Below are 23,707 nucleotides of genomic sequence, written 5' to 3'. Positions count from 1 at the left end.
GGCTGCCAAGGTAGGAAGGAGATCCCCCCTTCCTCCTTCCCCACCGCCCCAGTGAGTCACTCGGGCCCGTTGCAGCGTGCCCCAGCCACCCAGGTCCCTGAAACGCCCCTAAATGCAGCCCGCGATCCACCCCGCAAATATCCGGCAGAGCGGAATTGCTTTTGTCCAGTCCCGAAATGCAGCCAACTCTGGGGTGGGGCAGGGCAGCTGTTTAGATAAGGATTGCTTACCTGGTGCTGAGATGCAGCCACCTCTGGGGTGGGGCATGAGCACCGTTTGTCCAGGAATCACTTAATGCAGCGGTGCAGCCGTTTCTGGGATTAGATGCAACAGCTACACAACGGTTTAGGACAGGGAGGGAAGAAAAGCGTATCCAGACTGTCACTGGAGGAGGATTCCAGCCTGTTCCACTTAACGATGAGTTGGAATGTAGCCGGGACAGCGGGTTTAACCCCCATACACACACCTGGGAATAGCAACAAGAGATTTTCAACAGTTTCAAACCGCGGGCCTCAGTTTCCCATCTCACCCCAGTAGCAAAGCAGCCCCTAGTACCACCCTGCTTCAGTGCCAAAGTGCCACTGACTGTACAGATCCCGCAGCACCTGGCTTCCCTAGGTGGTTTCCCATCCATGCACCAGCCAGGCCCGGCTTGGCTTCTTATGGCTGTTACCTTAACTCCAGCTCAGTAACTTCCATGTTGTCCACCCCGCCCAGCCTGAGCAGAGGCCCGAGGGTCCCCTGCACACACAGGCACCGGGGGATCCAAGTCCTTGTGTCAGGACGAACACACCAGGGTGGCACCAATGTGGCCCTTTTTTTAGGGACTGCCAAGGCCCTGGGGCTCCGAGTGGAGACAACTGTGGCCAAGCCTGCCCCAGAGCCAGGTTATGACAGAGCTCGGGAGCTGGGGTCTCCGCTGTTCCTGTCCCTAACTACCCAGCCCCTGCCCAGGACATGCATCTCTGGCCCCTTCCTAAACACCACCGGAGGAGCAAATGCTAGTCCCACCCCCTCCCCCCCAGGCCTGGCAGGGGACAGAGAAGAGAATTTTTTAAGTGACCCTCCTCCCATGACCACCACCCAAAAGTAGGAGGGACGGTGGCAGAAATGTGTTTGGATCCAGCGCTAACAGGCCAGAGTAGTAAAACATCCCTTCTCAGGAGAAAATAGTCCCCAGTAGCTAGTCTCAGCGAGTGGCTTTCTGCCCCAGGGCAATGTTTCACTGCTATTGTCCTCCCAGCAGTCCCTAGGGGTGTATCTACACTGCAGCATAAGCCAGGGTCTGGGGAGCTCAAGCCTAGCGTTTACAAGTCTGTGCTTGAACCTCCACCCTGCTTAATGACCCCGGGTTTACGGTTTCTGCACCGGTGCACTCGCGTCCACACTGCACTAGAAAGACCCATCGAACTGGCCTAACTCAAGCTTGCTATCCCCCTCCCCCGCTGTAGCTGCTCTGGCCCTTTGCTCCTCATGCACGGTGGGAAAATTGACCCTCCATCCCGCAGCCGAGCCGTCCTTTGGGTCTACACACTCCCGGCGACAGCACCATTGCTGGTGCTTTCACTGCTGTGTCAGGATGTGGGCGGAGCAACCACAAAATGCTGGTGAACATTTCAGTGGCATTTCCCGGCCCACCAAGGGCACCTGTCGGAGGATGAGACGCATGTGGCAGACATGAACTGGCTGATGCTGCTCATGACCCTGGGCCCAGCCACTGACACCCCCTCCGCGCCGCTGGAGCCCAGCCCCAAACACAGACTGGTGGGATCCCATCAGCATGTAGACCCGGGATGGCCAGCAGTGGGTGAAGAACTTTATCATGAAGAAAGTGACATTTCTGGAGCTTTGAGAGCTGCTTGCCCTGAGCTGCCAGCATCAGGGTGGCTCCATTGGTCCAGAAGCAGGTTGCTAGAACCATCTGGAAGCTGGCTACAGCTCTGAATAAATGTCCCTGCAGCACTTGCCAGTTTTGAGAGAATGGGATTTGCAGACTGCGCTGGGACCACTCATGGGATTCACGGTCCCACAGTTTGCCCTCAAGAAGCATAAGTACGTAAATCACAAAGGCTACTACTCCATCATTACACAGGCCCTTGTGAGCCGAGAGGCTGGTTTATGGTTGCCCCCGTGGTCTGCACAGGAAAGGTTCATGCTGCCAGGGTTTTCCACCCATCAAGAGTCTACCTTCATGGACAGGCTGGGGCACTATTCCCACCAAGTGACATGGTCATAAATGGAGAAACTCCCACCATGATTATTCTAGGGGACCCCACGTACCCTCTTTTGCCGTGGCTTATGGAACAGTCTCCTGATCTCCGAGGCCCTGGCAAAGGAAGGTCTGATGACACACTCGGCAGGTGCAGAATGGTGGCGAACATGTGCTTGGCCAACCGAAATCCTGCTGGCGCTGTCTATAGCCCCATTTGGACTCCAGGGTCACCAAGCTGCATGAATCTCAAGGTGAGCCACTGAGCCGACTTATGATAGTGATGCACTCTGGAGCTGGTACACTCAGCCAGACAGTGCGCAGCTGAAGCAGGATGAAAATGTGCCACAGAAATCAGAGGTGCTGTGTGAACCCCCATTATAGCCTTGCCCAGGCCCCTGGAAGAGGGAGAACAGTAAGTTTATGAATGTATTTGCACAGCAATGCTAACAGGAGAGGAAGCATTATCACTGGATGCTATGAATGCAGGGGGGGATTGATGGTCATGAATTTTTAATTATGGCTGAAATGACATCTCGGCGACTGGGCAGGGCAGTGGATTGTGGGACAGGAACTGTGGATTTCCAGTATTGGTGAATTGCGCTGAAAGATGTAGTGAGAAATTGAGCCAGGACACAGTTTCCCAGCTGTGCCCTCTCATGGCTTTATCTTTAACCCTTGGAGTACACATATCATATAATGTGATGGCAAGATACTTGCAATTAAATTAAAGCCTCTCTCTGTTAACATGCCTGTGTGACAACAAACCAATGTTAAAGGACTGACTGGCAGCCAGCTGCCACAAAAACACCAAAACCAGTAATAGAATAAACCATGTAACGAACATTGAACGATGCAAAATCGTGCAAACCCAATACATCCCCTACGTCTGCATGTCCCCTGGGCCCCATTCTCCTTTCCTTTCCCACCACGAGTAGCATGCACTTGGGAGTGGAGGGCTGCAGGGGGCATGTTTGCTCTGTCCAACTAGCATTGCATGGGCCACCCAACTATATTATTGTCCAATGCGTTCCTGGCCTGCAGGACGCAGTCAGGGTGAAGCAGTTGCCTGAACTATCGTGGCTATTCACACAGGCAGCCTCTCCAACAAATCTTTCTTCTGCACTCTTATCTGCCTCGAGCGCCAGTCCTGCTCCAGGAAACCTTTCCACTTCCCATGTCAGACACCTCTGTGTGTGGACGGAAGAGAGGTTTGGCTCGAGACTGGGTCTGAGCCCGGGCTTACACTTCACTGTAGACATACCCTGGGTGTATCCTAGTCACTGCCAACCCTGTGCGAATGCTGAGAGGTGAAACGCATCACGTCTTGTATGGATCCCACGGCAGCTGTGGGTGTATGGATTATCTGATAGGATAGCTCCATTTATGCCTTAAGACAGAGCATGTGCTACCTGGTTGAGATGCAGTTGCTGTGAAGCATGGTTTACATTCTTCCTGTGTAAATCTGGAGCGACTTCACGGAAGACATTTCCGATTTAAGCAATTGCAACTGAGAGCATAGTGTTCCCCCCTCCGTTTGAAGATCTGGATTGCTGCAAAACCTCAACCTGACCATTGCATTAACAACGGGTTTTGTAAGATGTTGCTTTGGGTTTTTTCCCCTTCAACGTGCTCTTTAAACAGATATTTGAAGGGGATGCGTGTTGAAATAAACACATTTGAGAGGTGCACACAAATGCACTCAATAGCCTGCCATGTCTGTAGGCATTTCCCATAGTAATAAATGCACTTGTGTTCATTTCAGGCTTCAGATGTACACAGTTAGTAGAAATTCTGTGTGGCTCAGATCCCAAAAATGGATCCCTACCCTTGCCTGGAGCCCCACGAGGTTACTCTCGTGGATATAATTGCTCAGGTGCACAAGTATTTGCAGGATCGGGACCCAAGCTATCAACTGCTTTTTCTTCATTCAGGGTGTCTGTCATTTTAATTGCTGGGCAATTTTGCCGGCTTGTATCTGAGGGATAATTTTACAAGCGGGGATCTGGTTTTGGACAGACCAGAGAGCCAGATTTATCTGCCCACAGAAAACAAAAAAGCATCCCCTGGACAGTTAAGAGAATTGGGGAAATTAGTCATGGAAAAGGACCATCAGGCTCTCTCCAGTCCTCATGCTGGGCCCTATGGTATATTTCCTAGAGCATGTCCAGTCTAGTTTTAGATGCCCAAGGAAGGGATGGGGTAAGCTGCTCCCACAACCCAATGGATCGCACCATCAGAAGCTTCCTCTGATGTTCAGCTTACGTTTCCCAACTTCATTTCATCCCATCTCTCTTATTTAGATCCCCAAGAGCTGCCCTAACTAACTCCTCTTTCTCCGGCATCCATCCTTCCAGCAGCTCTCTGCTCACCATGTTCTCCAGCTTTTAACCATGCTGGACAGGTCTTTCTTTTAACCATTTCTTGCAAGGCACTGTTCTCCCAGCTCCCCTCTGTATTTTTTGTGGTCAAAATTGTTTTTCAACAGAAAATTGGGGGTTTGACTTCTCTCTCTTTTTTTTTTTTTTTTTTTTTGGGTAAAAGTGTCTGCTTTCAGTGGGAAATTGTATTTCTTGGTTTAAAAAAAAACCTGAACAAAACATTGCAGCTGAAAACCTCAGTGGTCCGACTTGAAGATGCTGCCAGCATGCCGCATGGGAGTTGTAGTTCAGTTATGTCACCTCCCCTTTCTGTTCTATAGGCCAAACTCCCTGGTCAAACTACATTTCCCATGATGCACCATGACTATATGCTTCCATGTTGCACTCCCCTCTCCAGGAGGCGCGATCAAGAGATGGTGCACCATGGGAGATGTAGTCCAATCAAGGAGCCCAGCCCATGGAGGAGAATGGAAGCATGAGGCACGCAAACTACAACTCCCATGAGGCACCACGGCAGCATTTCCAAATAGCAATATTTTCTTCTTTGGCAAAAATATTTTGGTTTTGGAATTTATGCTGAAAAATTTAAAAAAAAAAAAGTTTCCATGGAAAACTGAGACAAACTTTTTTAAAAACAATTCTACTGAAATGTCCCCCTAGCCCTCCCTGCCCTTGCGTTTTTCAACCAGCTCTCCTCATTTTATTTTCCTCCTGCATTTCAAATCTTTGTCACGCCCTTTTGCTGCCCTCAGGGATATTTGCAATGCCTCCCAAGCACTGGTCCCTCTCAGCTGTGCATGTGTGCATGCACACACACAGATCCTAAACCCTGTGCACACAGTGAAACACCCCGCACACAAACATTTGCACAGAAGCAATTTTTTGTGCACACAGCCTGTCAAAAATTAGAGGGAACATTGCTCCCAAGCTAGTACCCTCTTTAGTTCTTGATATTATTTGTATTACTTCTTACTGTAGGGTCTAGGCCCCAGTCATGGACACAGAATCTACTGCGCCAGATGTAGTACAAACACCCAGAGCAAAAAGACAGCTACTGCCCCAAACCATTTAGGATTTGTAATGAGATTTTAAATCCACCAGTCCCAACAATCAATTTCTTTTTAAGTAAATAGCCAACAATTTTGGTGGGCCCCACAATAAATCATGTTTTTATTGACCCCGCAAGCAATGCTGGCTAAAGTTCTGTTCCCAGAGAAGATATTGTCAACATGCCACTGCAAGCACGATTAATAAAGAATTAAAGGAGAGTAATGTAATTAATGCAAATTAGCGTGGGTGTATGGAAAATAGATCCTGTCAGGCTAACTTGATATATATATATATATATATATATATATATATATATATATATATATATATGTGTGTGTGTGTGTGTGTGTGTGTGTGAGAGAGAGAGAGAGAGAGAGATGAGATTATAAGTTCAGTTGATACATGTAATAGTGTTGATATAATGGACTTAGACTTAGACTTCTGTAAGGCATTTGACTTGGTACTGCATGACATTTTGATTAAAATACTAGAATGATATAAAATTTAGACACTTTAAATGGATTAAAAACTGGCTAACTGAGAGGTCTCAAAATGTAACTGTAAACAGGGAATCGTCACTGAGTGGGCTACAGCTCACTTCATCAGATGCATCTGATGAAGTGAGCTGTAGCTCACGAAAGCTTATGCTCAAATAAATTTGTTAGTCTCTAAGGTGCCACAAGTCCTCCTTTTCTTTTTTGAGAATACAGACTAACACGGCTGCTACTCTGAAACCTGTTATTGAGTGGGTGTGTTTCTAAGGGGGTCCTGCAGGGATCGGTTCTTGGCCCTGCGCGATTTAACATTTTTATCAGTGACCTGGAAGAAAACATAAAATCATCCCTGATAAAGTTTGCAGAGGACACAAAAATGGGGGAGGGGTAAATAAGGAAGAAGACAGGTCACTGACCCAGATCTGGATCGCTTGGTAAACTGGGCATAAGCCAACAATATACTGTAAATGTAAATATGAACATCTAGGAACACAGAGTGCAGATCATACTTACAGGATGGGGGAAGCAGTGATTTAGAAATAGATTTGGGAGTCATGGTGCATAATCTGCTGAACACAAACTCCCAGCATGACCCTGTGGCCAAAAGGGCTAATGTAATCCTGGGATGCACAAACAGGAGGATCTCGAGGAGGAGCAGGGAGGTTACTTTACTTCTGTATTTGGCACTGGTGCAACCACTGCTGGAATCCTGTGTCCAGCTATGGTGCCCACAGTTCAAGAAGGAGGTTGATAAATTGGCGAGGGGGCAGAGAATAGCCACGAGAATGATGAAAGGGTTAGAAACCTTCCCTAGACTCGAGGAGCTCCACCTGCTTAGCTTAACAAAGAGGAGGTTAAGAGGTGATTTGACCACAGTCTATAAGTGTCTATGTGGGAAACAAATATTTAATAACGGGCTCTTCAGCCTAGCAGAGAAAACTCTAGCATGACCCAATGGCTGGAAGTTGAAGCTAGACAGATTCAGACTGGAAATAAGGCACACATTTTGAACGGTGAGAGTAATTCACCACTGGAACAATTTACCAAGGGTTGTGGTGGATTCTCCATCACTGACAATTTTTAACTCGGGACTGGCTGTTTTTCTAAAAGATCTGCTCTAGGAATTCTTTGTGGGGGAAGTTCTCTGGCCTGTGTTATAGCTGATCAGAATGGCCCCTTGTGGCCTGGGAATCTCTGAAAAGCAAGGACAAGCCTTTTAAAATTAAATTTAAAATTATTTTTAAAATGTTAAGCATGCTGAACATAGGTCGGGTAGTTTCATACTCAGTTGGGAGCCTTGCAGTAAATAATAATAACGTATGGCCAGAGTGCGAGTCAGTTAATGTTTTTTATCAGCAGATCTCAAAACACTTTACAAAGGAAGTCAGTATTTAAGTATAGGGAATGGTCCAGTGAATTGGGCAGTAGCCTAGGGCTCAAGAGATCTGGACAATACTCCCATCTCTGCCACTGACCTACTGGGTGACTTGGGCCTGTCACGTCTCTGCTCTCTGCCTCACTTTCCCCTCCTCAGACCTCTGTCTGTGTAGATTCTGAGCAACTGCAATGGGATGAGATTTTTTTTTTATTGTCGTCCCTCTGCTGAGGACTTGCTGGCTGGCTTCTCATGGGAAAGGGAATCAGTGAAACCAAGACATGTGGGTTTTTTTGTTTTATACACTATCTGAATCAGTCCTGGAACAGAGGTGATCACAAAGGATACACAGCCAAATTTCTCTTGCAGGGATTTCAGCCCCTCCACCGGTTTCCAGGGAGCAGCTTCAGGCAAAGGAGCAATTGCCTTGCTGCTTGCCACTGGTGCCTCCAAAAGGAGTTGAAATCACAAATTCACAGCAATGCAGCGTTCCTTCCAAGATGGCTCACAGGCTGAGAAAGCAAAGGTGTGAGATGACATGTAATGGTGCCACCTGGTGATGCCCACTACAACATTGCTCTAATCAGACTGTTTAAACCTGCTTCATCCTGAAGTCCAATGAACGCATGGGAGAAAGGGCATCTTTGTTACAAGTCACCCCTCCTACCCGTGTATTTAAGGCGTGCTACCTCACAACCCCTACCCCTGCAAACCTCCATCTAGCGCAATGTGGGGAGAGTCCACGTGAGATTCCTACCAAGCAGGAGGGGAAATTATATACAACAATAACAAACTCCCCCACCACCACCTTTGGGGAATAAACCATGACCGTGTTTTACAATCCTTCACAGGCTCCATTTAACCCCCTAGTCCACCCTTCCCTCATCTCATGAGGTCTGTCTGCAAATCAGCACTCTGCTAGTATGTTACATCTCCCTTTTCACCATCTCTGTATCGTCCATTGAGTCTGGACATTCGCTGGTGTGAGGCTTGGATCTGAGGGCACATCTACATAGCAGCACAGTTGCCGTGCTTTAACGGAGACCCCAGGAGACAGCTCTCCCATCGGGGCAGTTAACCACCTGTCTGCACGCGGGGTGGGAGGATTAGTTCGGTGTAACTACCTCAGTCTGGGGTGTGGGTTTTTCACACCCTTGAGTGATGTAGTTACAGCGATATAGGTCTGTAGTGTAGATGAGACCTACTTCCGTGTTTGCACAGTGCCTAGCTTAGTGGAGGGTTGATCTTTGCTGGCCCTAACTGCTACCTTAATAAACGTAATTACTAATGAGTGTTTGGGTAGAAAAAGGTGCCTGGAAGTTAAAATGAAACAGAACCATATTCAATAAATCGAGAAAACAGCAACAATTATTTCCTCCAGAGCCCCGTGCTGAGCGTCAGTGGCAAATTAGCAAGCCTGCCGGGCATGATCCAGTGGCTACATTCACACAAATACGCCTCTAACCCGATATAACACGACCCAATAGAACACGAATTCGGCTATAACACGGTAAAGCAGCGTTCCGGGGGGGCGGGGCTGCACACTCTGGTGGATCAAAGCAAGTTCAATATAACGCGGTAAGATTTTTTTGGCTCCTGAGGACAGTGTTATAATCGGGGTAGAGGTGTATCCTCTTGGCTTCAGTGGTAAAGAAGGGCCTGCTCCAAAACTGCCTGAAATCAACGGGAGTCTTTCTAAGGGCTTTGGGTTAAATCCCAAGTGTGCAGGGCCTGCAGGATGGGGCCCCGTAATCAAACACAATGAAATAAACACAACTGCTGCCACTGAGACACCAGGGTGACAGGAACCCTAGCACTGGATCAGACAGACATCACCGCCTTCCAGCACAAACTGAACAGAACGAATTGAAGAGATCATTTGCAGGACCAAACAGGGGGCAAAGCAACGATCCGAGGCCAATGGCGAGGATATTATAAACACCATATGACATGGAGAAGCTGGGGAGGGACAGACTGACAGATTTGAGGGGAGTGAGTTTCAGGCGGCTGGGTTCAGTGCCGTAAGTGAATGCAAGAATCTACGACAGAGGGTGAAAAAGCTCATCAGAATTATGGCTGGTGGAGCTTGCCAATAAAGAAATCTTTCTTCTTTAAGCAAGCATTATACAAAGCAGTGACACTGAAAAAGATCTGGGGGCTGATCAGCGGAACAGGAGCTTCCAGTGTGATGCTGTGGCCAAAGGGGCTAATGCGATCCTGGAGTAATGAGGGGAATCCTGAGGAGGAGCAGGGAGGTTATTTGACCTCTGGATTTGGCACTGGTGCAACTGCTGCTGGAATCCTGGGTCCAGTGCTGGTGCCCACAGTTCAAGAAGGATGTTGATAAATTGGAGAGGGGTCAGAGAAGAGCCACGAGAATGATCAAAGGATGGGAAAATCTGCCTTAGAGTGAGAGACTCAAGGATCTCCATCTATTTAGCTTAACAAAGAGAAGCTTAAAGGGTGACTTGATCGCAGTCTATAAATACCAACCAGGGGAACAAATATTTAGAAATGGGCTCCTCAGTCTAGCAGAGTCATGGATAATACGATCCAGTGGCTGGAAGCTGAAGCTAGACAAATTCAGCCTGGAAAGAAAGTGTAGATTGGTAACGCTGAGGGTAATTAACTATTGGAACAATTGGCCGAGAATTGTGGCGGATTCTCCATCGCTGACAATCTTTAGATCAAGACTGGCTAGTTTTCTAAGGGATCTGCTCTAGGAGCGATTGGGGGGCAGGTCTCTGGCTGGGGTTATCCAGGAGGTCAGACTAGATGATCAGTATGGACCCTGCTGTCTTGGGAATCTACTGTTCATCTCTCCTCCCCTCTGCTTGAAACCTGGGCCAGGTGGCATCCTGACACATACAGACGCATGGGGGATTCCAGATGGCTGTTGCCCTCTCTGTGGGGATTGACCGTCAATATGCTGGTGCTCGTTTCAGCAGGGACTGGGGGCAGGGAGGGGAAATGAAACAGGTCAATGGTCCAACCCCTTTATACATCAGTGTAGCTCCATTGGGGTCAACAGAATTACAGCAGTTCACACCAGCTGAGGATCTGCCCCGAGGAGTTGAAGGGGGGGGTCTAGGCTGTGTGGGGAGACTACGGGGTGCCCACTGCACCTGCATTGCTCCCTGTGGGTGAATAGACAGTGGATCAACCAGCCCCACTCTACCCCCCCAAACCCATCCTGTGCAGCAGTGCAGCCAGCCCCCCAGCCACTGTTCCAGTTCTGCTGGTGCGAAATGGGGAGACGGCCTGACAGCCTCCCTCATCAATTACCTGGAGCTGCGATTGGCAGGGACCACAGCTCCCAGCATGCATTGCAGCTCTCATGAGCAGCAAAGGGGAGCGTTGCATGCAGGGGCTCGTAGTGTCTGCAAGTCGCACCTCAGCCGTAAAGTACCAAGAGGCGTCATCCAGGAGAAAAATGCAGCAGGCCGCAGTTTGGCCATTCCTGGGCCTTCGGGTGCTTGGTCAAAATCTGCCCGAGGCCCCCGGAGCAGGATCTGGCATTAATCACCAGCTCTGGGACTCCGTGAGCCCCTTGAGGTGATCAGGGGCAATGCTCAGAAACCTCCACTGGCTGCTGCAGGCCCCCACCCCCTTCTGGGAGCCACTCCCCCCCCCAAGCCCTATCTCCCCTCCATGGGGCAGCACCATGGTTTGCCAGAGAGCAGCTTTCCTGTAAACCACATGGGCTGACCAAGGCTGCAGCGCAAAGGCCCCTGCCCCAAGGAGCTAGCAGTCAGACCCAGGCTAGGAGGGTGCCCCAAGGAGCAGAGCCCACATAGAGGGCAGCACTGGAGAAGCGGCTGCAGGGCCCTGGCGCTCGAGATGTTTACAATCAGCCTGGAGAACAGGCTGCAGGTGACGGTGCCAGGGTGGCCCATGCGGCACAGAGGGAATGTGGGAGAAGGAGCGAAGCCGGATGCTGTATCAGGAGGGTCAGGGATTCACTACTAGAGAGCAACCCAGGGAATCATTATTGCTCATCATTAACGGGGCCCACAGTGCTCAAGCCAAGAGACAGTGCAGGGGTTGGCTGGACAGGGGCCGTCCGTCTGTCCTTCTCCTGCTGGCATCGAAGGTGTCCATCCATCCCTCCTCCAAGGGGTAGCCGGGTGAACCGAGATGCCCTGCAATGGTGCAGGCATTTCTTCTCACACCAACCCCAGTGGGGTCCTCCACCTCCAGAGTCCCCCCCAGGGCTCAGCGCTCCCCCTCTCTCATCTAGGATCTCTATGGAGCCAGGGGGAAGCAGCAGGGGCCTTGGGGCCAGCAGGACACAGGCGGCCCCCAGCTCTGTGAGCGCATCACACGGAAACAGCCCCGTCTCCCAAGCTCAGCCCCTGGGCAGAGCCGCGGGGAACCCGGACAGGACAGGAGAAATGGTTTGCAGAGCTTGTCTCTTCTCTACCCACCTGCTGGCTGTCCAGCCCCCTTCCCCCTCCCATTGCTACGTCAGCCATGGGGGTGGGGGGGCTTCGCCTCCTCTATCCTGATTCCTACTGATGTCCAAGTAGCCATGGCGGCCAAACATCCCTCCCATCTGTACCTGGCCCACGCCTGCGCCCTGCCCTGTCTGACCCAGACCAGGCCACGGTGCCCCACCTACATGGGACCTCCCACACGGTCAGTGCAGGTCGTTCTCGCCCTGGACAGAGCCACCCGCCCAGAGAAAGCTCCAGCAGGTCCAGATGCCGCAGCCTGCCTGCCCAGCAACACCAGGTGCCATGAGCCCATCGCCCCAGCAGCGGCTTCTCAGTGATGGAGCCCAGTGCAAGGTCTCTGTCCCAATACTCACATTTGCCCTCCCCCCGCCATGGGATTGGCCCGAGAGACGTCTCCTTCTACAACCTTTGCCACAGTCAGGTCCCCATAGACAGTGACACCGTCAGCCAGTAGGGGGAGCTTGTGAGCGCAGGAGACAGAACCATCCTGGGAGCTGGCCCCAAACAGTGGAACTCACTGCCACTAGAGAGAAAGGACCGGGGAGCACACCATACAGGGTGCATCTAATGACGTGAGCTGTAGCTCACGAAAGCTTATGCTCAAATAAATTTGTTAGTCTCTAAGGTGCCACAAGTCCTCTTTTTCTTTTTGCGAATACAGACCAACACGGCTGCTACTCTAATACAGGGAACTGAATGCCAAACTCCCCTTGGTGACTTGGTTTCCCCTCAATAAGTTCTTCTCACAAAGACACACTGAATACCCCCATCTCCACCATTTTTTCCTCCTCGCTGGGAAGGGAAGAAAGACTGATTGTTACATCAATATGCAAAAAGAAAAGGAGGACTTGTGGCACCTTAGAGACTAGCAAATTTATTAGAGCATAAGCTTTCGTGAGCTACAGCTCACTTCATCGGATGCATTTGGTGGAAAAAACAGAGAAATGCATCCGATGAAGTGAGCTGTAGCTCACGAAAGCTTATGCTCAAATAAATTTGTTAGTCTAAGGTGCCACAAGTCCTCCTTTTCTTTTTGCGAATACAGACTAACACGGCTGCTACTCTGAAACCTATCAATATGCAAGTGCACAAGAAGCCCCCCGAACTGAGGAGTTGGGTTGGGGGTAAGGCCCTGGAGAGATGGAGAAGCCCTTCCCTGGGGGGCAGGATTTCCAAACCTCTCACCATCCCATAGCCGCTACTGCCCAACGTTTGGGTTTCTTAACTCCCCCCCCCTCCGGCATGCCTAGCCACACAACCTCCCCCCTGGGCCCAGCTTTACCCTCCAGCTATTCACCAGCTGCCCCCAGGGCCCCTCCCCCTTAGCCAAATTCAAACTCTCTTAACCTCGCCTCCTAGCTCTTCTCTGAATCCCGCTCCATTGCTCTCTGGCAGGTTCTGAGCACAATACGCCAGATGGGGGTCTCCTAGAGGGGCCCAGAGGTGCAGCCAGGATCAGACAGCCCCCCCCCGCCGGAAGCTGTGCAAAGGGGGGGGACCCTGCCTGCACGGCCCTGAGTTTGTTTTCCTAATACTGCCCCAGCCCATTGCAATCTCAGGTGCCCCTGGCCGGGTGTTCTCCTCTTGGCGGTGCAAAAGGGGTGGAGCCGAGGTGTGTGCAACCCTCTGCCAGGCCCACGGTGGTAGGAGGATCGCCGTCCCCACTCCTCCCCAGCCATCGCCCTTTTAAGGGCGCAGAAATTCTTCACATAAACAAGCGCTTGAGCCTGGAAGCTGAGGCTGAGCAGCTGGGATTCCACGGGGCCCCCCTCACCCCAGGGTGCTGGGGGGCTTGCACTGGATACCCCCCACCCGCCCGCAGGGAGGGACAGGGGCTCACGGGGTGGGACCCAAGGGCGGGGGCTGGGGAGCCGCTAAAAGTTGCCCCGGTTGTTCAGCGAGGAGTTTGGGGTCTGGGGCAAGGGGGAGGGGAAGGGCGGAGCGGGGGGAGCCTTGAAACAGCTCAGGGAGCGTCTAGCAAGAGCAGCTCCGGGCCCAGGGCGAAGAGGCGACACCAGGGGCCGCGAGGGAAGCGCACGGAGCGGGACGCGGAGCTGCTAGGGCCCGGCCCGGGGAGGGGGCAGGGCGAGGGCAGCCACCCCCACGAAGGCCCCGTAAACTGCGGCCTGCGTTGCTTATGGGGGGGGGGGTGAGCGCAGCGATCGCCGACGCCGGCCTTTGCAAACCGCCCCCCCGTGCAGGGCCCCAGGGGAGCGGCGGCCGCAGCCCGGTCCCCGGAGATGTTCCGCGTTTGCAATCCCCGGCGCAGCGCGGGCCCACAAGGCCGGGGCTCTGCGCGGCCTGTTCCGGCGAGGGGGTGCAATGGAGGCCGCTCCCTGGCGGCTCGGGCCCGAGGCAAGGGGCCGGGTGCAAATTTCCTTTCCCTTCCCAAGGGCGCAAGGCGCAGGACAAGCCGCCTGCTGCAGAGCGAGCCCCTTGGCTCAAGCGAGCTCAGGGCAGCGCGGGGAGGCGAGCCCCTCGCCCTGCCTTTAGGAGCCCGGGCTCGAGGGACTCGGTACCGGGAGGGCGGGGGTTTCCCCCTCCCCTGTCAGGCTGGGGGGCAGATTTGCCACGTGCTCATCTTGCCAAGTAGCCCTTCTCTGGGGGAGCCCCCTGGGAGCTGCCCCTGGTTCTAGGCACTGCAGGGCCATGCTGGGGCAGGGTCATACCCTCCCACCTGTGGTTACACTGACTCTGGCCTGGGGCACTGCAGCCACTGTTCTCAATGAAACACACCCCCGAGCCGTATTTGTCACTCACTGAACCACTTGCCTCAACAGCATCTTGTGGCAGGGAGTTCCCAGGGCTAATGATACCCTGTGCCATTTCCTGGTCTCTCTTCTGAACCACCTGGCTTGTTAGCGTGACCTCGTGTAACCGCTGGGCTCTACGGTTACGGTAGTGAGCCCCAGCAGCCAGGCCTTTCCTCTTCTCCAGACCCACTTTCTTCCATGGCCAAACCGTTCTCTGACTTAGCAATTTTCTCATAGAATCCGGCTGGAGGGGACCTCGAGAAGTCACCAAGTCCAGCCCCCCGGCGCTGAGGCAGGACCAAGTAACCCTAGACCAGCCCTGACAGATGTTTGTCCAGCCTGGTCTGAAAATCCTCCAGCATCGGGGCTTCCACCACTTCCCTGGGAAGCCAGTTCTGCAGCCTGCTGCCCGTGTGTGTTTGTCCTAATATCTAACCTAAATTGCCCTGGTTAGATTAAGCCTATTACTGCTTCTCCTGCCCTCAGGGGATGTGGAGAACTGATCACTCACTGGCCTCTTTAGAATAGTCCTTCACGGCCTTATCAGGCCCCCCTTCAATCTACTTTCCTTAACTCAGTTTGCCCAGGTGTTTTAACCTTTCCTCAGAGGCCCTAGCCTGACCTTCCCCCACCCAGCACATCAAGAAAGAAACTGACAAGGTGCATCTGATGAAGTGAGCTGTAGCTCACGAAAGCTTATGCTCTAATAAATTTGTTAGTCTCTAAGGTGCCACAAGTACTCCTTTTCTCTTTGACAAGTTAAAAGATAGCCTTAAAAAAAAAAAAAAGTGTGTTTTTGTACTTTGCAGAACTAAAGGATTAATTGTGATGATTGAATGTTTGTGTGTTAAGAACATAGGAATGGCCAGACTGGGTCAGACCAAAGGCCCATCCAGTCCGGTGTCCTGTCTGCCGACAGTGGCCAGTGCCAGGTTGCCCCAGAGAGACTGAACAGGACAGGGAATCATCAAGTGATCCAGCCCCTGGCACTTCCAGCCCTGTGGTTCTAGCCACTACAATGATACACCCAGGGTTCAAAAAGTATTTCCATTTGCATAATCCAGCTCTGTTATTTCTGAGGCCACAGCAGTGAGAGGCAGCTGCCGAGCTCCGGGCCCCATGCTGTGCGAGGTGCTGCACAGATGCATCACAAGAGACAGACCCTGCCCTGCCGAAGTCTGCCTAGTGATTTACTTTTTGCATTGCACTCCGTGGAGCTGGTTAGGAAACGTGGGTGGAAAATCTTGAGCCAAAATATTTCAGCCAGGAAGTGAAACGTTTAGACAGCCAAATGTTGGTGCAGTGTCTCATGGGAGTTGTAGTTTGGGTGCTAATGCTCACATATTCTTCTGTAGGCTGGGCTGCTTGGTTGGACTGCATCTCCCATGCTGGGAATGCTGCAGTGTGGCCCAGACGGCTCCCCACAAAGAGGGCAAGAGACCTACTACTGGAGGCAGCTACAGCAGATCTCCTTTAGCTAGCGGAAGAGCCAGGTGTATGTGGAATTGCCTCACAGCTCTGTCCACAGCACCTGGATTCACCCTCCCTTCAGCTAGGTGACGTGCAGCCTACGGCTCTGCTAGGAAACAGCATCTGAGGCCAGATGCTGATGACTAGGAACCAGGACTCCTCGGTTCTAGTCCCTGCTCTGCCACTCATTTGCTTACTCCATAACTTGCGGCTGGGGCCTTCCCTTCGTCTACAGTGCTGTCAGTTTCACCAGCCACATATTCTCTCACTCACTCACTCACTCACTCTCTCACACACGTGCACACACACACAATTAGGATATTTGAGGGCTCACCAGTGGGGCCTGCCAGTTCTCTTCATCTACTGCAGCTCCTTTTAGGAGCTCCTCTCTTCACCAGCACAGTCTGTCCTGCCTTGATCTCGCTCTCTCTGGGCTGGAATGATTTTCTTAGGTGTAGCTGCTGCCTACCTTATACTCAAGCTAGCAAAGAAAATGCAATGCTGCCAAGGCAGGACAAACGCAAGGCATGGCCAATTACACAAAGGTTTTACATGAAGTAATAATAAGTAATTGCCTGGAGCTGGCAGATCCCAGGTGATCTGAAACTGGGCAAAGGCCCAGAGAACAGGCTGTGGGAAATACACTGGGCAGGGCTGGAGGGCACCTGCTTGGGCTTTTCCCTGCAGCTGAGTTATTAGCACTCCAGGACCCCAGGGGAGGTCTCTGTTCTCAGCACTAATTGGAAGAGGAGCATCTCTGGGGGCTGCTAATTCACTTAGGCCTGAGTGCCAAGTGGCTGTACTGGGGACTGAGGAGATTTCACCGGCTCCCAGATGCAGCTGTTAGCAATTAACAGTGCAGGGGGGCAGCTGCCTGCTCCGGAAAGCTGCATATGGCTACAGAGGCCAGGATGCTGTAGCCTGGATTGTGGGGGGCTGTGGGCCTTGGGGGAGTGCTAAGCAGAGAAGGGGAATGCCAAGCCCTGTTTAACTCTGTCCCTGCTGCTTGCGGGTTGCCCTTTCTCCAGCCTCCTGCCACAGGTTCCTTGCCAACCCCAGGGAGCCGGTTTAGCCATTGCACCTGATCCCATCACTCACCACTGGACAGGTGGTGCCCGCTGGTGTCTGCAGCTGGGCTTCCAAGGAGGGGGTGCAGTAATTCTAAGGGAACAGGAGCCCCGGGACTAACCCAGAGCCCCTGGGCATCTGCTCAGGATCCCTGCCCTGCCTCTAGCTCCACCCTGGGTGGGACCTCCCAGCCCACCCTGCTGCCCTTCCACAGCCAGCCTGGAGAGCTGCTGCTTCCTGGGGTACCCTCAGGGAGACAAATCCACAGGTCTGGGCTCCCCAGTCAGAGCCCACCCCTCCACAGGACACATCTGAGTGCAATGCATGCTGGGACCTGTAGTCCCCTTAGTCCTCACTTCTTGATCTGCTCCAAAGGAGGCTGGACCCTAGGGTTCCTGCCCTGTTGCCCATGGAGCAACCTGATCAGGCAGAGCCACTGGCTGACTAAGCCTTTGGGGCCAAAGGTTTGGTTAACCCCTCTGTTGCTGCACTAGAAGGCCCTGGGACCCTCACAGTTGTGCTGTTTTAATTCCATTGGGCGAGACCCCCTGCCTGCTCCCGGGATGGGTGCAGCTGTACGAGGATAGCGGTGCTCCCACACGCCAGGCTTACTCCCCTCGGTGGAAAGTCTCCAGCTGATTTTGCTCTGGACTCAGGCTGTCTACATCCCAGAGCTCCACAAACTCCGAGATCTGAAGAGACGGGGGCTGAAGGCGGGTCGGGCCTGGGCCCTTGTTTGGGTCTATGAAGGGCTGGCAGGTTTGGAACTGGATCCAGCTCTGCGTCAGCCAATGGCTTTTAACAGTAGATGCTCAAGTTTCGCCTACCCTGTGGCTGAGCAGGGAATGGGCAACTTTATGACATCCCGAGAGCGGGAGAGTGGAGCCATCGAAAAGGGATTTTTTGGCGAGACTGTTTCAAACGGGTGGGATTCGCTTGCTACGGTGAACTCTAGTTAACTCCAATGCCTGACACACACTTGGGACACAGGTGATCTTTGGTAAAGATTCCACACCCCGCTGTCCAGCGCATCACGCCGCTCCAAGCCGCCCTGCAAAATCGGACGTGATGCTCCAGGCGTTTCTGAGGGGAAAACCGAGCCGATCCCCTTGCCCCATGCTCTCTTCTTTAACCCTTTCGGGGTCCCTTCACGCGGCATGAAGCAGCAAAACCAGGAGCAAACACAATTTAACCAGTGTAGTCCCTAGCAGGCAACCATAACCATTGATTGCCACAGTAGCTCAGCGAGAAGAGGGCTGGGTCCCTTTGGGCCTGGGAGTCCAGGGCTGGAGGGGGTGGCCCCATGCTCCAAACATCCGGGATGAAATTCCTAGCATCACAGCCCTGCAGCCCCAACCCAGCCTTCCTCCGTTGCAAGCGGATATGCTGAGCTCCGTGCACTCTCCAGGGAGGGGACCTGTCGAGGGCGAGAGCCTGACGCCCTTGTTTGTTCTGCCTGGCCACAGTCAACCCAGGACATTTGCCAAAGTCCCCCCTGCTGTTGATTAGCATTGCTGCACTATGCCCATTGTCCTCCACCCCAGAGGTGGCTGCATCCCAGGGTGCCCTGGGACGCGCTTTGGGATAGGAGGCGATGGGCACACGGAAAATGTTCCTTTTCTGGGCTATGACCTTTGGCTGACCCTGAAGGGTGACAACGGACTCTTGCAGGGAGGCTCAGACCGAGGTCCAGGCTGGCCAGCAGGGCTGGCTCAGTTCCAGGGGTGGCTCATTTCTGCTCCCTCTGGGGGGCCTGCACCAGCCAATGACCAGACCCTCCTGTAGGAAACCCTTGAAATCAAGTTTATTCACAGAGCGGCACTTTCCCGGGACTTGAACTCCTTCTCCGTGAGTCTCCTTCCGGGATACTGCAACTTTTACTCCAGTCACAGCTCTGGCCCCTCCCAGCCCATTCCCCAGAGCCCAGCCAGCAAGGGCTACTCACAGTGGGATCCCCAGGGGGCTGAGTTACCTCCATGATCAGTGTGAACTTAGGGTCATTATTTCACATGCAGGTCGGGATTGAGGGGCACCAGCAGGGCGGTGGCAGCGGGGGGTGATCACAGGTGCCCGCGAAGGTGCTGATTGGTCAGTGCCGTCCCCCCACGCCCTGAGCTTGCTGAGAAGGGGAGATGCTGCATATCCGTCAGTCTGTGGGGGGGAGCAGGGAGCCCAGCCCTGAACCCCGGCCCTGCCGGTAATGGTGACTGCGTGGCGATGGGTTCATTCCCACCTGGGATGGCGACAAACCCAGAGGCAGCCCGGGCCTGTGGCCATGGTGCGTCACCGGGGCCCTGCCCAGCCCGGCGGGTCAGTGGAGGGGAGCCCGTAGGAGAACTGGCTGTGGCGTCCGCAGGCCAGGAAGTCAGCTCCATGTGCAATGCAGCAAGTCCAGATCTATGGGGGCGAGGGGGAAAGCGGCTGAGCTGCTGATTGGGACAGAGCGCTGGGTTGGGGGGGATGGAGCAGGCTGGGGGTGTTGAAGCAAGGGGGGGGAGAGGACCTAGTGACCCCCACTCGCTCTCTGCCCCAGAGTCCAGCCTGCATGGTGGGATCAGAGCCCCTGACCTGAGCCATGCTCCAGAGAGGGACCAGGGCCTGGTACCAAGCCCACCACCGACTGGGGCCTAGGGGTCAGATAATGTGGCAGCTGATCCTGATCCGCCCCAGGCTAGGGTCTGCCTGTCTCTGAGCAGCCCCTGTCCCACCTCTGCAGGCAGCAGGTGACGCTGAAAAACCCAGTGGGTGCGGGCAGGGGCTACCCAATCTCGCTCTGATCACTGGGGCTATGCTGTGAGGGGTGCCCCCCTCCCATAGTTCCGCTATCTGACCCATAGCGGGGTCCCCTTTGGAGTCAGTCACTGGAGAGGGACACGAGGTACAGGACTTGGCAGAGAACTTCCAGGGCCTGATCCCTCCAAGTGCTCACAATCACCCCCCCGCCCAAGTACTCCCTCCCAGCCCAGGACGGGATCCCCCAGCCCCAGAACACAGGTCCAGCCCCCTGCTGCCCATGGGGCAGGCAAAGCGCTCCCAGCCACCCTACCAGGTAGAGGGTGAAAGCCACGTAGCCGGCCAGCACGAAGGCCAGGGGGATGTAGTAGGCAATGCTGCCCAGCGTAGGGATGTAGATCACCACGAAGTAGAGGTTAATGGCGCAGATCAGCCCGGTGATGAGGATCATCAGCGCCTTCCCAACACTGCGGAGACCAGAGCACCGGTGAGCCTGGCCCGGCCCCCTCCCGACAGCTGCCTGGGTGGGGGTCCAGCCTCTCTGACTCTGCATGAGCTGGCCCCGCTGGGCCCTGCCTCCGGCCCCGGGCAGGGGGGCGCACCAGCGCGGGAGGGTCTGACACGTGGCTGAGCCTGCCCATGTGGGGCCATGCCCCAGGGCATAGCCCCCACGCCCTGTGCTGCCAGCCCGGCTCTTGCAGGCCCAGGCCCTAGGGGGTGCGGCGAGCACATGGCGAGCACGGCCTGCCCACCTGCACCCACCTATGACCCTCCCCCCAACCCAGCCACGCAATTGGCTGAAGAATGCCCTGCCCCCAGGGCCCGATGAACCCCAAATGCCTCCAAAGTTCCGGGGTTCTGCTTCTTGTTCATTTCAGCATTTGGGGGGATCTGGATGCCGGGCACCCTGGGGAGGCTGCCTGCGCCCCAACCATCAGCCCGGCGGGGAGGTGAGACCCCAGATACTCACACGCCGTTGGTGAACTCCTGCATGAGCGGCCGCATGCTGGTGAAGGTGAGAACTGGGAGAACGGCGAAGGGCAGCTGCAAGGCAGAGGGTCAGGGTGAGAGGGGAGGGGACTCTGCTCCCAGGTACCTGCCCCCGCCCCACCCCCCACTACCACGTCTGGCCCCCCTTTGCCTCCCCACCCACCGAATCAGCTGTGCCCAAGGTCCAGGCCCAGCTCTCACCAGGATGCTCTGCAGCACATTGAGCAGGTCGTTCATCCCCGTCAGGTGGCTGACGTCCTTGAAGGCGGCGATGAAGACGGTGGGGAGGATGGCGAAGGAGCGGGTGAAGAGCACACGGGCAAAGCGGGACCAGCGCAGCTGCAGAAACCCCTGGGCAGGGGACAAACGGGGACGCCCCGTCAGTGAGCAAGAACGACACCGGGCGCCTGACGCCGCAGGGTCACTGGCGGGGAGGAGGGCCCCGGAGCCTGATCTGCCCCTGCAATGGCCATACTGGCAATGTCCAGAGATCAAAAACCAGGAGATTGGCTCCAAAACTTACGAGATTTTTCAAAGTGATTCTACTGCGTTTTTCCGGGCAGGGTCTTGATGTTTGGGCTCCCCCAAGCCCCCCCCAGGGCGTGGGCGTAGGACAATCTCCTGCCTGCGCTGGAGACAGTGGTTTTTGGCCCTGGCTGCAGGAGCTCTGACTCCCACCTCTGTCTGTCTCCTGCCCAGCCATTCATCCTGTCCCGTACCAAGTTCTCTCCCCCCTCAACCCTGCTCAGTTCAGCCCCCATCACCCTCACCACCTCAGTTCAGCCTCCCGCTACCCGATCGCCCCCCACTGCCCTCAGTTCACCCTCCCAGCACTCACTCCTGTGCTAAGAACCCACCATCAATACAGCCCCCCACCCCCCTTGCTGCAGCCCCCCACTCTCTGCCCAGGGGCGTGATTAATTCCCGAGAGTCTGCAATGGGAGCGGAGGACATGCCCCGCCTTGCAGGATCAGGTCGTCCGGCTCTGAAGTGTCCTGTGCTGAGTAGACACCCCACCACTTTTGTCCCCCCAGCCCCAGGAGCTCAGTACAAAATAAAGAGCTTCCCTTCCCAAAGGCTTCTGCCCCCTGGTCGGGAGGGATGGCGCTGCCACAAGGAGCAAAGCTGGGGTTCAAACACACGTTAACAAGGCTCCTCACCACCCGCAGGGGTCACCCCGCCCAGGGAAGGTGGGTTAAAGTCCACACTGGGTTAGTGACCGGGTGAGCCAACACGTGTTTCAAAGCACGCTCCATAGCCTGGGGATGGGTGGAGAATTTTGAAAGTTTTGGTGTTTGTTCCAAATTGGAATGAAATCAAGTTTTGAAATCTCAAAATCTGCCACAAAATGGAATTCCTGTTCTCCACCCAGCTCTAATTAATGTCAGTGGGGAGTGAGTTCCATAAATTAACTTCAATAATCCTTGGCCTCAGCTAGTTCCACAGGTTAATATCATTAATAGCATGTGGCCAGGAGTTCCGTGGGTTGTCTATGCTGTCTCCCCATATCCAGTTGTTGTTACTCTCCCCCTAGCAGCTGTCACTGCAGATTCTGTTCCTCTTCCTGTAACTCAGGATTAAAGAGAAGAGGGTGTCTAACCCTGTTGAACCCCGCACTGTCATATTTTTAAACTGCTACTCAGCAGAAAGAGGCTGTTAAAAGTTTCCTCCTCCACTCTCGTCAGTGAGACCTGCTGAGCTAAGCGAAGCTGTAGAATCGGTGCTTGCAAGGGCTCCACAGAGTGCGCTTCAGTCTCGTGGTATGACAGGAACGCCCGGGAGACAGGAACAGGCTGTCCACACCTCGCAGACCAAGGAAGCGGTGTGGTGGCTGCTGAACACGCAGCATCAGCTCCTTTGGCAAGGCAGGGGTGGGCGATGCTGGGTTATTTACATCCTCGCTGGGTTATTTACCCGGTTTTGGTGATGACCTTTACAGAGACTGAGACGGACAGCAGGGAAGTTTAGAGACTAAAATTGCCTCACTCTTATGTAGTGTCTTCCCTCTGTACATTTCAAAGCATTTTACAATGGAGGGCAGTATCCTTATCCCCATTGTGCCCCAAGGGTCAGTCCTGGGGCCGGTTTTGTTCAATATCTTCATTAGTGATCTGGAGGATGGTGTGGATTGCACCCTGAGCAAGTTTGCAGATGACACTAAACTGGGAGGAGAGGCAGATACGCTGAAGGGTAGGGATAGGATACAGAGGGACCTAGACAAATTAGAGGATTGGGCCAAAAGAAATCTGATGAGGTTCAACAAGGACAAGTGCAGAGTCCTGCACTTAGGAAGGACGAATCCCATGCACTGCTACAGACTAGGGACCGAATGGCTAGGCAGCTGTTCTGCAGAAAAGGACCTAGGGGTTACAGTGGACGAGAAGCTGGATATGAGTCAACAGTGTGCCCTTGTTGCCAAGAAAGCTAACAGCATTTTGGGCTGTATAAGTAGGGGCATTGCCAGCAGATCGAAGGACGTGATCATCCCCCTCTATTCGACATTGGTGAGGCCTCATCTGGAGTTCTGTGTCCAGTCTGGGGCCCCACACTACAAGAAGGATGTGGAAAAATTGGAAAGAGACCAGAGGAGGGCAACAAAAATGAGTAGGGCGCTGGAGCACGACTTATGAGGAGAGGCTGAGGGAACTGGGATTGTTTAGTCTGCGGAAGAGAAGAATGAGGGGGGATTTGATAGCTGCTTTCAACTACCTGAAATGGGGTTCCAAA

The 23,707-nt window shown here is 53.7% G+C and overlaps 1 protein-coding gene across 2 annotated transcripts in view; it reads right to left on the bottom strand.

Moving 5' to 3' along the window:
• Nucleotides 1-213: 213 nt before the first annotated feature.
• The window catches only part of SLC11A1 (solute carrier family 11 member 1), a 46,142-nt gene continuing 22,648 nt past the window's right edge, over nucleotides 214-23,707 (bottom strand). The window contains exons 12-16 of one of the 2 annotated variants that reach the window (XR_006277818.1): nucleotides 21,182-21,331; nucleotides 20,961-21,034; nucleotides 20,304-20,457; nucleotides 16,524-19,654; nucleotides 214-466 (exon numbers count right to left, since the gene is read on the bottom strand). Coding sequence is in view for 1 of the 2 variants with exons in the window: in XM_038422805.2 (XP_038278733.1) it covers nucleotides 19,541-19,654; nucleotides 20,304-20,457; nucleotides 20,961-21,034; nucleotides 21,182-21,331 (492 nt within the window). In the remaining variant the exon portion in view is untranslated. Of the gene's footprint in view, nucleotides 467-16,486; nucleotides 19,655-20,303; nucleotides 20,458-20,960; nucleotides 21,035-21,181; nucleotides 21,332-23,707 lie in introns of those variants that run through there. The other variant, XM_038422805.2, reaches the window with a different exon arrangement.

This window comes from Dermochelys coriacea, chromosome 11, assembly GCF_009764565.3.
Source record: "Dermochelys coriacea isolate rDerCor1 chromosome 11, rDerCor1.pri.v4, whole genome shotgun sequence".
NCBI classification, from domain to species: domain Eukaryota; kingdom Metazoa; phylum Chordata; order Testudines; family Dermochelyidae; genus Dermochelys; species Dermochelys coriacea.
Note: the sequence above shows the minus strand (reverse complement) of the source record. Positions and strands in the feature narration are given on the sequence as shown.